At 39.0% G+C, this 14,138-nt stretch overlaps 1 protein-coding gene across 7 annotated transcripts in view; it reads right to left on the reverse strand.

Moving 5' to 3' along the window:
• The window catches only part of TRPM5 (transient receptor potential cation channel subfamily M member 5), a 52,231-nt gene that overhangs the window by 11,047 nt on the left and 27,046 nt on the right, over positions 1-14,138 (reverse strand). For all 7 annotated transcript variants that reach the window (XM_084521536.1, XM_084521535.1, XM_084521537.1 and 4 more), the window contains 8 exons: positions 13,197-13,320; positions 11,081-11,226; positions 10,207-10,319; positions 8,572-8,667; positions 5,873-6,131; positions 4,480-4,598; positions 3,815-3,947; positions 1,253-1,427 (listed from right to left, as the gene is read on the reverse strand). In XM_084521536.1, coding sequence (XP_084377662.1) covers positions 1,253-1,427; positions 3,815-3,947; positions 4,480-4,598; positions 5,873-6,131; positions 8,572-8,667; positions 10,207-10,319; positions 11,081-11,226; positions 13,197-13,320 — 1,165 coding nt within the window. The remainder of the gene's footprint in view (positions 1-1,252; positions 1,428-3,814; positions 3,948-4,479; positions 4,599-5,872; positions 6,132-8,571; positions 8,668-10,206; positions 10,320-11,080; positions 11,227-13,196; positions 13,321-14,138) is intronic.

The raw sequence follows: 14,138 nt of genomic DNA on the forward strand, positions 1-14,138 counted from the left end.
CACATTACCTTATATTTATCTACACTGAATTTCAATTGATGCTTCATCTCTCAGGAGGGTCTTCTGCAACTCTTAGGTGTCAGCTTTAGTCTTTACTACCCGGTAACTTTGTTTCATCAGAAAATATTGCTGCCTTCATTAACCATTTCCTTCTCTATATGTTTTATAAAGATACTAAGTAAGGTCAAGAACATCCCAATACAAGTGATTCCCTTCTGGAATTTGTCCGTGTAATATTTTTTTTTCCCTGTCATCTAATCTGTTATTTATGTATATGAAGACACCTTTTGGACTCCCAATGGGGAGAAACAGCCACTTCTAGGGGATATTTTATCTGACCTATTTTCAAATGAGATTAATCCTATTCCAGAAATATTTTTTCTTACCAGTTACTTTAGTGGGAGTAAGAGTGACTTGTGCTGCGGATGCTTAAACTGTAGGCATTTAAAGCTAAGTGAGATGAATCATACCCCTGCTCTCTTGCCTCATTCAGACTTCAGTTTTCTAAGGTATGTGCCTTTTCTTATTAAGCAGGATGAATATGAAAGAATGCTTTCTAGTTTGCTGCCTATGGGATTTTTTGGTTTCATCTATATTACTTCAAGTGTAAATCCCATTTCAGTACTGTCACTAACATTCAGAACTGTTATTCTGGCTAAATTCTGTGACACTACATCAGACTTCTTTGGGAGATGACCTATTCTGTATTGTACGTGCTTCTCTATCAGAAATATTGCCTGTAAACCTTTAAGTCCAAAAATTTCCATGTATTCTGAGTATTTTTATGTTGTTTTGTTTGAAATGTAGCACAAATACAATTACTAGCTTTATTTGATTGGGGCAACTTTAACTCCAGAGTAAATAAATGCTCCAGAGGAATATTTATTCTAAAACACAAGTGTTTGCTTATGGACAGAGCAGTACTGCTGTAAAACTGTCATATTAAACAACTGCCAGAATATATGGAGATGTTGTTATTACAGTTTACACAAGGGTTATCTGGATCTAGGTTAAGCTGAGCAGAAATGGATTGAAGTGAAAGAAGGTATGCCAACCTTTTTCAACTGCAAATCCTTGTGCGAATATTGTAGACAGCTTCTCTAAACAGGGCCAATTCTCATGTTCTAATATAATTTCACACTGTACATTATCTCCATTTGCAAATGCACTATTTATATCATAGTGACGTAAAAGCTTTGGCTAGGGAAGTATGCACTCAAAAATGGTAAAGTTAGGGGAGAAGTTTTCTCACTGTCTATTTCGTCCAGTGGAATCTGGCCAAATATCTGAAGGTAGGGACGATAAAGCACTCTTCTGAATATCCACTCCACTCGGTTGTCATCAGGATGAAGCAGAGCTTGAGTTGTCACACCATAGGCAATGAGCCATACACTCAAGAAAAACAGAAAGAAGAAAACATCCTTCATCTAAAAGAGAAAAGGGGAGGGAGAAAAGGAGGACAAATGACTGATAGCATAATCAAAGAACAGTAGCTTGGTATGAAAACCGTTCAAGTAATTGTTTCTTTACAAGCTTGTTTAGGTTAAAGGAGGTGGAATACAGTTTCATGCACAGGATTTCTCTCTTGACCTTGCTGTTACCACATTGCTCCTGGTCCATAACCAGCATTTTTGTTTGTTAGCTAGTTTAGATAAGGGCATATTTTAAATTAAAACCTTGCTTTTCAATTGATTACTGTTTAAAAATGAAACATTTTATCTTTTAAAGTAATCTGTTTTAAATGCAGATTTTCTGTGAGATCTCACAGTACCATTGACTGTTTAGCTGTGAATTACAAGAAGTCTGCAGCAGCAGTCAATCCTGGATGACAGCACTCATTAATGAATTCTGAACCATGGATAGGGCAGACATTGAAGACTGCAAGGATCAGGTAGCTCCTGTCTTGGGTTTTCAAGTTAAGTAATGCATTTGAGAGATTCCTTTCAAGGCTTCCTGCTTTTAAACATTGTATTTCTCTACAGAAGCAGAAGTAATTGAATCCAAAAACACTTACTTTTAAAAATCGAATATGGATTTCAAATGCAGTAATTTTTCCCTGGTGGAAGAGGAACACTTCATCCTCTTCCCATCTAATCTGACAGAGTTCATTAGGGACTGTAGATTCATTTCAATTAGATAATAGGATTGCACAGTTACCTAAAAGCATAGGCATTTCAGACCTCCAGGAGGTTACTACAAGTTCCATTAAGAATTATAGTATCTAAGGCAGGCAAGACATAGTTCATGTCTCTCTGACTTTCATCCATCTATTTTGTTTTCTGGATGATTTCAAGTTTGTCAGTACTGCAGGACTGCAGTAGTGTCACAGTTAACAGAAAGCAACAGTATGTCTGGAAATATTTTTTCCTGACTGCAGTCTGTGTCCTCATAAAATGTCATTGGAGTGCCATTTTAACAGCGACGAGACTTATCTCAGCAATTCTGTATCAAGGTTAAAAAGAAGGAAGACGGTAAGACACAGTCTTGGTTTACTTCCCTATTTAAGGGAAATGATCTTGCTTAAACCCACCTGATGAACCTTTCAATAAGATGCTGTTTACTGAAGTCAGTTTCATTGTTCTTTCCCTTGATGTAAGGCTCAACACTGAACTACTGAAGCTAAAGTATTGTGTTGGCTTGGATGAGGGGAAGATGAAAGGTCCCGTTTTACAGTTTTGTCTAGGCTACTGTTTATGTTCTTATTTGCATCTTCTTAATCCATGTGTTATCTCATATGACTTCAGATGCTAACATAGTAGACATATCACCATATTTGTTCTGGGCCCTGGTTTAGTTTGGTACGCTGCCAGGAAGGGTTGGGAGCTGTAGATCTGCCTGGTTCTCTTACAGCAGAAGTCTGCTAATGCTGTAAACTAGATAATGTGCAAGAACAAATATTTATTTGCCATTTACCCTTTTGCTACTCAAAGCAAATGTCATGTTAGAGTTTCAGTTACTGCATTTGTAGACAGATCTAAATAGCTTGGTAGTTACGTTTATTCAATGTATAGGCTTGTTTAGACTGTAGAGCTTTTACTGAGCTCTGCTTTGAGTCACAAGTCAAATATTTGTAGAATCTATGATAGCATTTACAATTAGATGAACTCCTATTAATCAGTTACCTTGCGCTAATTGGCCTAGAGGATTAACATGCCTAAATAAAAAGCTGTTTCAAAGTTCCAACCTATACCCAAGCACAGTAAATATAGTCCTAATGTCTCATTTCCTGCAGGAGAGTGGTAATAAATAAAAATCTTTCATCAGCATCTTCCAACATATGCTTACAAGGTGCTGTTTTCATTGTAGCTTAGAGTTACAAAGTACAAGTAAGAACAACTCCCGTGGGAAACTTGCAACTATCAATTTTCTCAGATTTCTTTTCACACTTCTTGCAAATAATGTAAACTATTTCCCAAAGCACAGCAGGGCCATTCAGTAGATGCCCTGCCCTTCTGTAAACGGCCTGTTGTCTGTCTGAGGTCTTTGCTCCAAATGCACAGTTTATGAAATAGGAGTAATAGCAGTGTGTAAGACACAGACACTACCCCTGATTTGCCAGACCAAAGGGTAAGTGATTAGATAAAGTACAAGGATTAGTAAATTGAGGCTAACTTAATACACTACAGAGCTCTTTGGATGGATCTGTTTGAAACTCACTACATCTAATTTTCTTGATAAATAAGGCAATATACGCAAAATGAAAGGTCTTAAAAACATAAAGACGCATTATAAACTGATTTCCTTTGTAAGGAGATTTCCTGTTCTCCACGTTTACACAGTACAAGTATTTATCTGAGAGAGGCTGCACACTTACCATTCTTTCCACAATTATGATTTTTGGTCCAAGCTGTTTGTGAATTGCAAAAATGTGTATAAGTCTAAGGGTAAACACCATAAAATCAATGGCAAGTATTGTGCGGCCAGCTTGAAAAGTTGAATTCAGCATCCTGAAGAACAAATGAAACAAAATACCAGATCTTAGCAAGAACTGCTGAGAAGTCTTTTCTCAAATGTTACACTTGGTTTCCAGGCATAGTCTAGTTAGGAAAAGGCAAGTGCTTCAGGGTTGTGGTTGCATATGTCAGTCATTACAGCTGTAAGAAAAATGTAATGTAACATCTGTACATTGGTGAGAAGTAACCCAAAGATGCAGAGACACCAACTTCTCTGTCTCAGCTGAAATGAGACATTAAAACAAAACAAACATAGCAAAAAAGTGATTAAAGTGACTAAAGGCAAAAGCAAAAAAATGGGAAGGAGAGCTTCTCTGTACAAGTGTTTGAAAATAGCAATATGTCTTTTGTGGTCTCTGCAGCAACATCTTCAACAGAAATGTAGAGGCTTTTATTGCAGAAACTTTTTTCAAAATTTGTAAATATCATACCCGGACCTCACATGCATGTGAGACTCTCCTGTCAACTGGCACACGCAGCCCAAGCTCCTGAAGCTGACCACATCACATAAAACAGATGTATATACCTGCAGGTTACCCCAATTATGAAAAGGAAGATGGTCACCATATCACATTTATTCCAGTTATCCTCTAGATACAGTTTGAATTTCTTCATTAAATTTGTGTCTTCATCTGTAAAGAAACTCTGAAAAAGAGAAATGACCATCAGCACAGATCTGTTTAAAGTTTCGCTATTTCATTGTGAGTTTTAACATTATTCCTGTTTCCCTTTTGTCTTTCATTGCAAAAAGCAAAAATTTCCTAGCGTAATAGGAAAAAGAAAAAAAAAAAAAAAAAAAAGCTTGAAAACATAAGCTCAGTTTACTGTCTTAAAACACACACAGAAAAGAAAAGTACAACGTTAATCTTGTGATATTTTGATAGGGTCTGATTCAAGATGTGAGCATTCAGACTTAAAGAATGTAACAGATTTGTGGTCAATGTTCAATTTCTAGATACAGCTATTTAAACAGCATGTACAGATCTGGCATTTGTACACTGTAATTGTGAGTGCACATTTGATTATCTAGGCAAAGAGCTGTCTTAATTGGCTTTCAGCCTAGCACTCTACTTACAGGTTTATAATGAAATATTCTTTGATCCAAATATTCTCCCTGTGCTTTTCTGTTCATGCCCTTTCCGAATAATTTCAAATAACTTGTAACAAACTGGGATCTCCTTCACCATCCCCATCGCTTAAACAACAAGCGTCTATTTGTTCTTTCAGAATAAGTGTTTATATCTGGTTTTAGTCTGAAGAGGACAGTTTTATGCACCCACAGTTGGCAACGTGCTAGCATGCATTATTTCAGTTGTTGAACTGAAGATATTCCAAGAACAATAATTAGGAGATTAGTGAAGTCTCTATGTTTTCTTAAACAGGAAAAGCAAAACAAAAAAAGATCTGCTAATGTTTTGAATGTATAAATATTTTCAAACAAACAGAAGTAATCTGAATTCATTAAATCTTTTTTTTTTTTTTTTTTAAACAGTCCCCAGCAGGGTAGAAATCTTTGATTACGTTGTCGATGTATCTGCTGCACTTCCAAGTGCAGCCTGTAACTTCCAATTTATGTTAACTGTGGTGGGAAGTCCTAGTTCTGGGGAGTAAAACCAGACAGATACTTCATAAAGTGAAGGACGCCTGAGTCTTAGCAGCCCACTTGGCTATTGGCTACAGCTGGAGCAAGCTAGAAAAACAAAGGTGGAGCTACAGGCTTATAAGGTGCAGGGAAAGGGTGCTTTGGGAGGGAGAGGTGGAGTGTTTTGAATAAGGTAAGATTTGTATTTCTTTTCTGTGCAAACCTGCACATGAGAGTTGAAATCTTCAAGTTTGCACAGTTATGCGGTTTGTAAATCTATTCAAAATATTATCTCAAGGTTTATTGCATTGCTGCTGTGATGTTGAATGTTACTGACCTGTCGGATTTCTTCTAAGACCAGGGTAAAAACCCAGAAGTAAAGTATAATTTCTTTAACAGATGGACCCTCAGGTGGAGGTGGTTTAAAATCCAGTAAAAGGACATAAGTAAACAGAAACAGGAAAGCAAAATACATTATAACATTTCCCATAAATACAGTTACAGGGGCACTCCAGAATTTTTTCCACCGAGTAAACAAGAATGTTGCCCACGCTGTGTTTTCAGAAGGGTTCTGCTTTTCTAATTTACCATTTCCTCTGCAAAACAAAAAGAATATAGGCTTGGTGACAATTTCCTAAAATAAGTTCATGGGAATAGGCTCAGTATTATTCTATATAAAGCTTCTTTTAAGACAGTAACAGGCAGATGCTGGTAGAGGAAGGAGGAAAGCTGTGGAAATCAGAGCAATCATGTTACCATAGCAGAAATCAAAGAGAAGGCTTTGAAAAACAAAGATGCATCAGGCTTAAATGTGTATCCTTGTTATTTCAGTTTTGTTGCATTAGATTTGCAACTTCAATGTGTTCATACTACATGTAGTATGAACATCATGCAAATTCTCAGGAAGAAGGAGAATTTTGCTAGTTGGTCTTCATCATCCAAAACGATAGGTAAGAAAAGCAAATAGCTAGTGTAAGTTTGCAAGTTAGATCTTATTTTGGTCCTAGAAGTTTTTTGTAACAGTCACATGCAGAAGTTGTCATTGCTGTGGCTACTTGAGATGATTATTCTTTTTGACCTAGACTCAAAAGTGCTGAATCACGCTAAATGTGTTTCTTGACTACCCTTGATGGAGTCTACGAGAGCTACTGAAGGAATACTGCAGTTTACGTAACTGTGCACACTGGCATCTTGCCCCAATGATTAAATCAAATTGCAAAAGGATCACCAAAGAAGCCTTTCAGTGTAAAAAAAAAAAAAAAAAAAAAAAAAAAAAAAAAGCGGAGCTCATAAGTTATTCATACAGGTAGGCTTTGACTCTTCTGGAGTTGCACGTGTATTTTGGTAACCAAAGGGAAATTTGACCTATGCATCTACTGTTGTTTTAGCAGTGTTTTCAAATATGAAGTGTTATCTACTGGCAATGGAAATTATCCTGTGCAGAAAATGCAAGTTCCTTGTGTTTGGTAGCAATCTGATCTGATCTTAGCATGAGGTTTTGTTTCCATATAAATTGCTCACCTCTGTAAGTTAATGATATTATTGGATCCTTTAGTTTTCTGATTCTGAGAGGAATGATTCCTAACAAAGGAGGTGCATGCTAGAGTATGCTCTCCACCCCTCCCACTCCCCCCCCCCCCCCCCCCAAAAAAAAAAGGCAAACAATGACTCTTCAGTAGTCTTTAATTTCCCCTGACATTTTTGCTAATTATTAAATATACTCATTATAAGGAAAAGTTTCTCATCTCCAGTCTTTTCTGCGTGCCTGATTCTACCCTACCTCTTGCTTGTAAGAGACATTCCCATGGTAACAGGCTAATATCATAAACAGATAATTGCAGCTTTACTGTAAGATGCTCAGATGCTGAAACAACTCTGGGAGGGAGAGAGTCCCTTTGTTAAATTAAATCTCTAAGATAATAGCAATTGGAACGCACAACATAATGACCAAGAGTCATAAACCATGCCTCACTCAGGATATGAAAGGACTTTATGACATTACTTACAAATAGTCCTCAAGAGGCAGACATTTTTACACCTATTTTGCAGGTTAGAGAGGGAGCAAAAAGTCGTGGTTTTCTTCAATATACCAGCAATTAAATGCCAGAGCTAAAAACAGAGGCTAATTCTGACTTGGTCCAGCACTACATACTGTGGACTGTGTTTCATTGGTAACAATGTCCACATATTTCTGAAGCTCTCTTCAAACAATTGAAAAGCACGTGTTAAATACAAGCAGATATTTAGCTTCTGTTAGCTATTAAGTGAACTGTGTATTAATCAAAAGTTTTCCTGTCCTGACTTAAGTCTTTATGGCCTTACAGGTTTTGCTAAGGAGTGTGCGGTTGAAGGATAGGGTGGGGATCAGAAGTTCTGAATTGTGGCTGTATGAGAGCCCATGACCAACTGCCAAAATCTTTGTGCTTAGTTCCCCATTTCTGTAATGCTTTCTCTAGAACATAAGTCCGTTTTTGTAGTTCAGGTTCCTCAGGGCCAGTTTTGTTTTTTCTTTAAATATAAATGAAGAGGACTAGTATAGCGGGAAGCTGGCTACGTAAATTCCCAGGTACCGCTGTTTGCAAGTATTTCTGTTGCTGCCTTTGTAGGAAAGTATGCAGTGATGCATTAGAGTTACGCAAGAGTTAGCTGAGAACCTTTGTTCTGCTGAATTCAGTAGTCTTAATGGGGATTGTAGTTCCTAAATCTGATGTACTTCAGCTATTGCTGGCTGAAGGGAATCTCAGGAAATGCCTTCTGACTCCCCAGGTATTGACCAGATACTTTGTTCTGTAAAAATGGCCTGCTCATGAGGTGTAAAGTTGTCTCGGGGATATGGTGCTATATCCCCGTTTATATTCTGTATTCCTTTTACAGAGTAACAACAACAGCAATCAGAGGGAGCAGCACTTTTTGAGGAATAATGACTTTCCTGGCCATTCAGCTGCTCCTTAGGATCATTAGCTGGTCACTAATCACAAGAAGTGTCCTGTTCTTTGTAGTCATAAAAATTGTGTTAACCGATGGTTTTAAACTTACCTATATTCTTCCTTAGAAAGAAACAAAGTCCTTTCTGTATCTGAACTGTCCAGCTCTCTAGGTGGCTCTGGTTCTTTCTTTGACTGTTTTTCCTCACTGTAAGGAAATAAACTCACTAGTTAAAAGACAGTGGTTAGCAATTCTTTGCTACCAAACTGGCATTCCTACAGAACTGTTTGCATATACTTATTTGGGACTTGCTCTGCAGAAAAGCTATCAGATATGCATAAACCTTAGCTCTGCAATTTCTTTGTATTTGAAAGCTGAAGTCAGCCACAAGATTCAAAGGAGAAATGATAATCAACACGTGTTCCAAAACAAATGGAGCGAGATGCTCAGTTTCCTCAAAATAATTAGGAAAGAATTTGAGCAGAAATAGACACCTCAATCAGTCCTAGAAGACAGTACCCCCATGCTCCATTCCTGGATGCTCTCACTAGCACTTAAGACAGGAAATGCCAGGAAGCGTTGGGGTATGCATGTCAACTCTTGCATTTCCAGGGAAAGGAGAAATGTCCTCAACAGAACAAATTTGGAAAGGCTTCCTTTGAATAAGAATTGTTGGGCAGCCTGATCTAGTGGGTGGCATCCCTAACTGTGGCAGGGGGTTTAGAACTAGGTGATTTTCAAGGTTCCTTCCAACCCTAGCCATTCTATAATTTAAGCCTTTCTATGAAAACTTGGCCAATGTTTCACATTAAATTACTTGGATTTGTGAAGCTGATAACCACTATTCATAGGAAAAAAAAAAAAAATCTTTAGAGACACTAGCAGAATGGAAGTCTTAGGTCAGGAATGGCAAACAAGCTTTCCTCTTTCTGTATAAGTAGTTTAACAGTTAAGCATATGTATTTCTTAATAGCAGGTCATTCTATAGAATTCTATAGATTTCTATCTCTGCTTCTCACAATACTTGGAGGTTTTCCCAAAGTTTCAGTTCTTAGATTCTTATGACTGTGCCTGAACATCATGGCTGCTTTTTTCTTCTTTTCTGTTTTGCTTGGTTTCCTTTGGTGATTTTATTTTTTCTTTGAAGAAAGCCTAAGATCCTAGCCTCTTCGTTGTGACAAAAAGCTCAAAACTATGAACTCCAAAGCTGTGCCTGCAGAATACTACAAAGATCTCCCAAGATGTTAAATTAGAAAGTCTTAATTGGTTTCATATGAGTCCTGTGGTTTTAAGCTTGGCTTTTGGTTCCCAAGGCTTATGGCTGCTATTTCTGCTTTGTGATGGTTGTTTTTACTGCTAAGATACTGAGGTTTGAACCAGGCATCCTCACATCTAGAAATAGATGGTGCTATATCTGGAGATATCCTCTATATGCTACACGTTACTGTATATGCTGAACATTCAAGTGGAGCTGACAGAATCCCAACAGGCTTTTCTGTGGACTGTACAAAAAGTGATCTAGGTGAAATTGATATTGGCTTTTGATGTATTAGAATAAACACAGCACTAGCCCAGTACATACAAATCACTCAGTCCCATAGCAAACTAATTTGGTCAAGAGTGGTGCACTCCTTTTGTTAACCTTCTGAGGCGATATTACTGTATTTATTCATAAGAAATTTTCAGTTTGGATTTTTTTTCATGACTTCCTTTACTTTTCTCTTGCATTCAAATACTTGTTTTTACCTGAATGCTATTAAATTTGTGTAGATTAGGAAAGGACACCAGAATCCACAGATTAATTTCAGGATCTGTGTGCTTGTAGACATGTCACCCCACCATATTTTTGTCAGGAAGGCCTGAAATTCAAGAAAACAAGAGATGGCTTTGGCATCATAAAAATGTAAGTGCATCTACGTTCTGTGGCTCCTAAGACAAGTAAAGGTTAGTCAATGCTCTGAAGACCTTAAGAGCAGGCACACCTTCAAAGCATATGGACACTTTGCATGTCCTTCTGCAGTTGTTTTTTAGTATGCCAAGAGTTATGAGAGAACAGTGGAAAGAACTGTAATTCAAGTGGAATAAAAGAACATCTGTACTGCTGAGGAAGTGAAAGTCAGCCACTGGGAGCTAAAAGCACCATCACTCTTAATTTAGTTTAGTGTATGTGGATAGAACTCAGGTTGTGGGGGTGAAACTGAACAGTAATTTGATTTAACTTTTATCAGTGAGCTTCTCTGAATCTGAACAAGTTCTGTTAAGGAGCTACCTCATATCCTTGAGCAGCTTCATTGTGCCTCAGGCAGATTTTAAGTACTTTCCTGATGGTTTTCTCTGAGCAATGGAGGAAAAAGCACCAGATGAATGAGGGCTAAACATCGTCTTCAGTGCATTGGTCTGGAGGCTAACTGGATAAAAGGGACAAGAGTATTGCTTTGCCAGATATACAGCATGACATCCTCTTCATCCATTGCCAGGGAGAGTGAAGAGTTCCCTCTCCAAAGAATGTCTCTGATCTGAACATGTTTCATGGGGCCATTTGGTTGTTGTACTATCCTCTTTTGTGTCCAACATCATGCTTAAAGGCCCTGGTGGTAGGGGAAGTGTCTGTAGGACTTACCTGGACACCATCATGTGCAAAGAAAGACTTTGCATCTGCTTCTGTAGCCAGTTGAAGGCAGGTAGTTTTGCTCCAGTACTGATTTTTTCTTACCAACAGAGCAAATGCTCTCTCCTCGCTGTTGCGGTAGCATTCACTGAACAGTTCTGCCAGATGAAGGAAATGTAGACAAACAGATCTCGTCATTTAAAAACAAAAAATGAATGTGAGGCAAGAGGGTGATATATGGAAGGTGCAACATCTGCCAGATGTGTCTGTTGCACTAAAGAGTTCTGCAAGGCTGCAATAGTTAAAAAGCCCAAGAGCTAAGGTGAGGTGGGTGGGAGAGAGGAACAATCCTGGACACAAGAATAACTCTGAAGAGGCCAGATGTAATGGATTTGCTTTGGTGGGGAAAAAAACTACTGGAATTGTAATTTTAAAATTCCCAATGTTTGCAGGATGGTATGAAGTAAATCTCAGAACTTCCTCGCTTCTTTCCATCTGCATACTTCCTTCTCAGCTCTGGGGTGCTCTGTTTTGTTTTTTTGATCTCCTATGGAAATGTATTTTCTTCTCAGTTCCACAGACATGTCTTAGAAACATCGGTGTCTTATAATCGCTCATCTGTAGCTGCCTTGTGTGGAGCTTTAGGCAGCACCGAGCCAAAGCAAATCCCAGAGGAGATCCTCCTACACTTTGAAGGATGAGTTGCTACACTACTCCCTTTCCCCTGAATAGACTAAACAAAAGGAGTAGCTCAGGTTTGACTCATAGCCAATGAATGCTTTGTTTGAGACATAGATATTTGACATAAAATAGTATTAGACTTGATAGTGTGTTGTGGCATAGATCTATTTCAAGAGAAGCTTGTTCTGGAGCTCAGAAACTCAGATAAATAGTACAGAAAGTCAAGGTTTTCTCGTTAGACAAAATCTGACTTTTTGTCTCTCATTCTAATTCACTTGATTATCTCAGCACCTTTCCTAGGCTAGCCTACACCTTGTTGTTACACTGCAAGGGCTGGGGAAAGGATCGAGTTCACTTAAAATATGCTGATATGCAGACTTCTTTTGCAGTTAGTATGGTATTTATCATTCTTAAAGAAGGTTTGCTCTACATAATATTGACAGTATTATCTGGGCCAGAAACGGAAATTGAGGACCTGATCTCATGTTTACGAAAGCCAAGGAACAGACTGCTGTGTATTGGATTAGGCCCTCTAATTCCATGACTAAATTGTTGGACTCCTGTGATTATATGAGTGCTGTAGTTTTTAAAATAGTAATGGCCCTGTAAAAGGAGCATGAAATGTGGTCTGTGTATAAATAATGTATCAGTGTCTGCATGAGGCTTCGGGAGCGTGATGTACTAGTTCGAAGGGCAAAGAGTTTCTGGATTTTTACATGAACTGTATTCTAAAGCCCTCTGTTCACAGCAGCATTACCTTCAGGTACAAATTGGAGTGATGTCAGAACAGCAGAGAATCTCATCTGCAAATATCTGTTTTTAAACCAAGCTGAGGAGAGAGGGCTTGGCATTCCAGCGCTGTGGATGCCTGAATGCTGGCTGCTGTAGGGTGGGGCGGCTTGTCTGCTCTTAAGCCAACCTGAACCTTGCTCGGACTTCGGCAGTTCAGTTAGCCCACTTTTGGGTGAGGTAATCTCAAATTATTTTTAGCAGAGAAGATATCCCTTCAGAGTTGGTGCTCTATTACGTGGCCCATACAGAGTGAGGTTGATGTTGCAGGGCAACAAGACTGCTATGAGCCTGGAAGTGTTCTGGTTATTCTATCTTGCCTGTCATTGTAATACACCTTGTAGTAAGGTCAAACACTTAAAATACCAATATGCAGCAAGGAAGAAACTTCTTCCATGCATCCCAGGGGTCAGCCTTAGAACACTGATTTTTCCAGAATGAGAATTTGGAGTTTTAGTCCTCCTCCTGTGGTATTTGAACGCTTGGGACTGGCTGTGTTGCAAGTCTGTTAAATTACTCATGACAGTTGGCTTTTTACAACTTCTTGAGGGTTTTGGTGTGTGTGTTATTTGTTGCTGGTTTTTTACCCCCTACTTGCTTGTCTTCCAGAGTGGCCTCTGGAAACTGTTGATGCTGTTAAATAGCTGCCTTTACTTACCAACAGCGAGCTGCTCATACTTTGCTTCTTTCATTATACGTGCTACTTCTGTCTTTGTCTCCAGGTGGGACATCTCCCTAAGGATCTTACAGGCTGCCAGAGCTGAAGCTACACCCTCCTGACCCTGTAAAATGGAAAGGTATTACCGGTCTGAAATGCTCAATTGGGGATGCTTCACTAATGAATAGCAAATTCATGTATGTCTTCCCTTGGAAGAGCCTTCCCTAAAAGACAGACTTGAAAGTTTAAACTGTCTACAGAAATAGCAGTTTTGATATTTGAGAGTCAATAACCATGCGTTAGTAGTTTTTGTGCCTTATGAGGCTGGTGACACCTGGGTATGTTTGACCTTAGGGGGCCTGATTTGGGGTAGCAGTTGAGGACCTAGAAGAGAAGAATGGGTTATGGAAATAGAACAAAACACTCTCATGCTGCTCAGTTTCCTAGAACATGGCTGTGCTGAGACCCTGCATAAGGACATATGGGAAAGGAGGGAGCACAGCTGGTAGAGACACAACAGTAACACACAGCAGAGAAATGTGCTTTCTGGTAACAGGGCTCCACAAACACAAGGTCCTTCAAGGTGCGGATGTGTCTGCATGCACACACTCACTGGTTGAAGAGCTGTGCTGCAGTTTATCTCCCTTCACATGACCCCTTTGGGCCAGATGCAGCTAGCTGGATGCTTGCAGATGGAGCTGTGTCTGGCCTCTGGAGCAGGAGGGGGAAGAAACAGAAACTGTGGTACTGCAGATGTGTGAGATGGCCTCAGCTGTGGAAGGGTGCAAAACAGGAGCCAATTATGCCGGTTTGAAGCTCAGTCCCTGGGACTGTGATGCTGTTGTTCCCTATGTATCCAGCAAATAAGCTGAAGATGCTCAATCGCAGTGTCCTCCCGCTAAAGCGCAAACAATTGACCTGTTGTAGAAGGAACAAAATCTG

Source organism: Aythya ferina (genome assembly GCF_964211825.1).
Source record: "Aythya ferina genome assembly, chromosome: 5".
NCBI classification, from domain to species: Eukaryota; Metazoa; Chordata; class Aves; order Anseriformes; family Anatidae; genus Aythya; species Aythya ferina.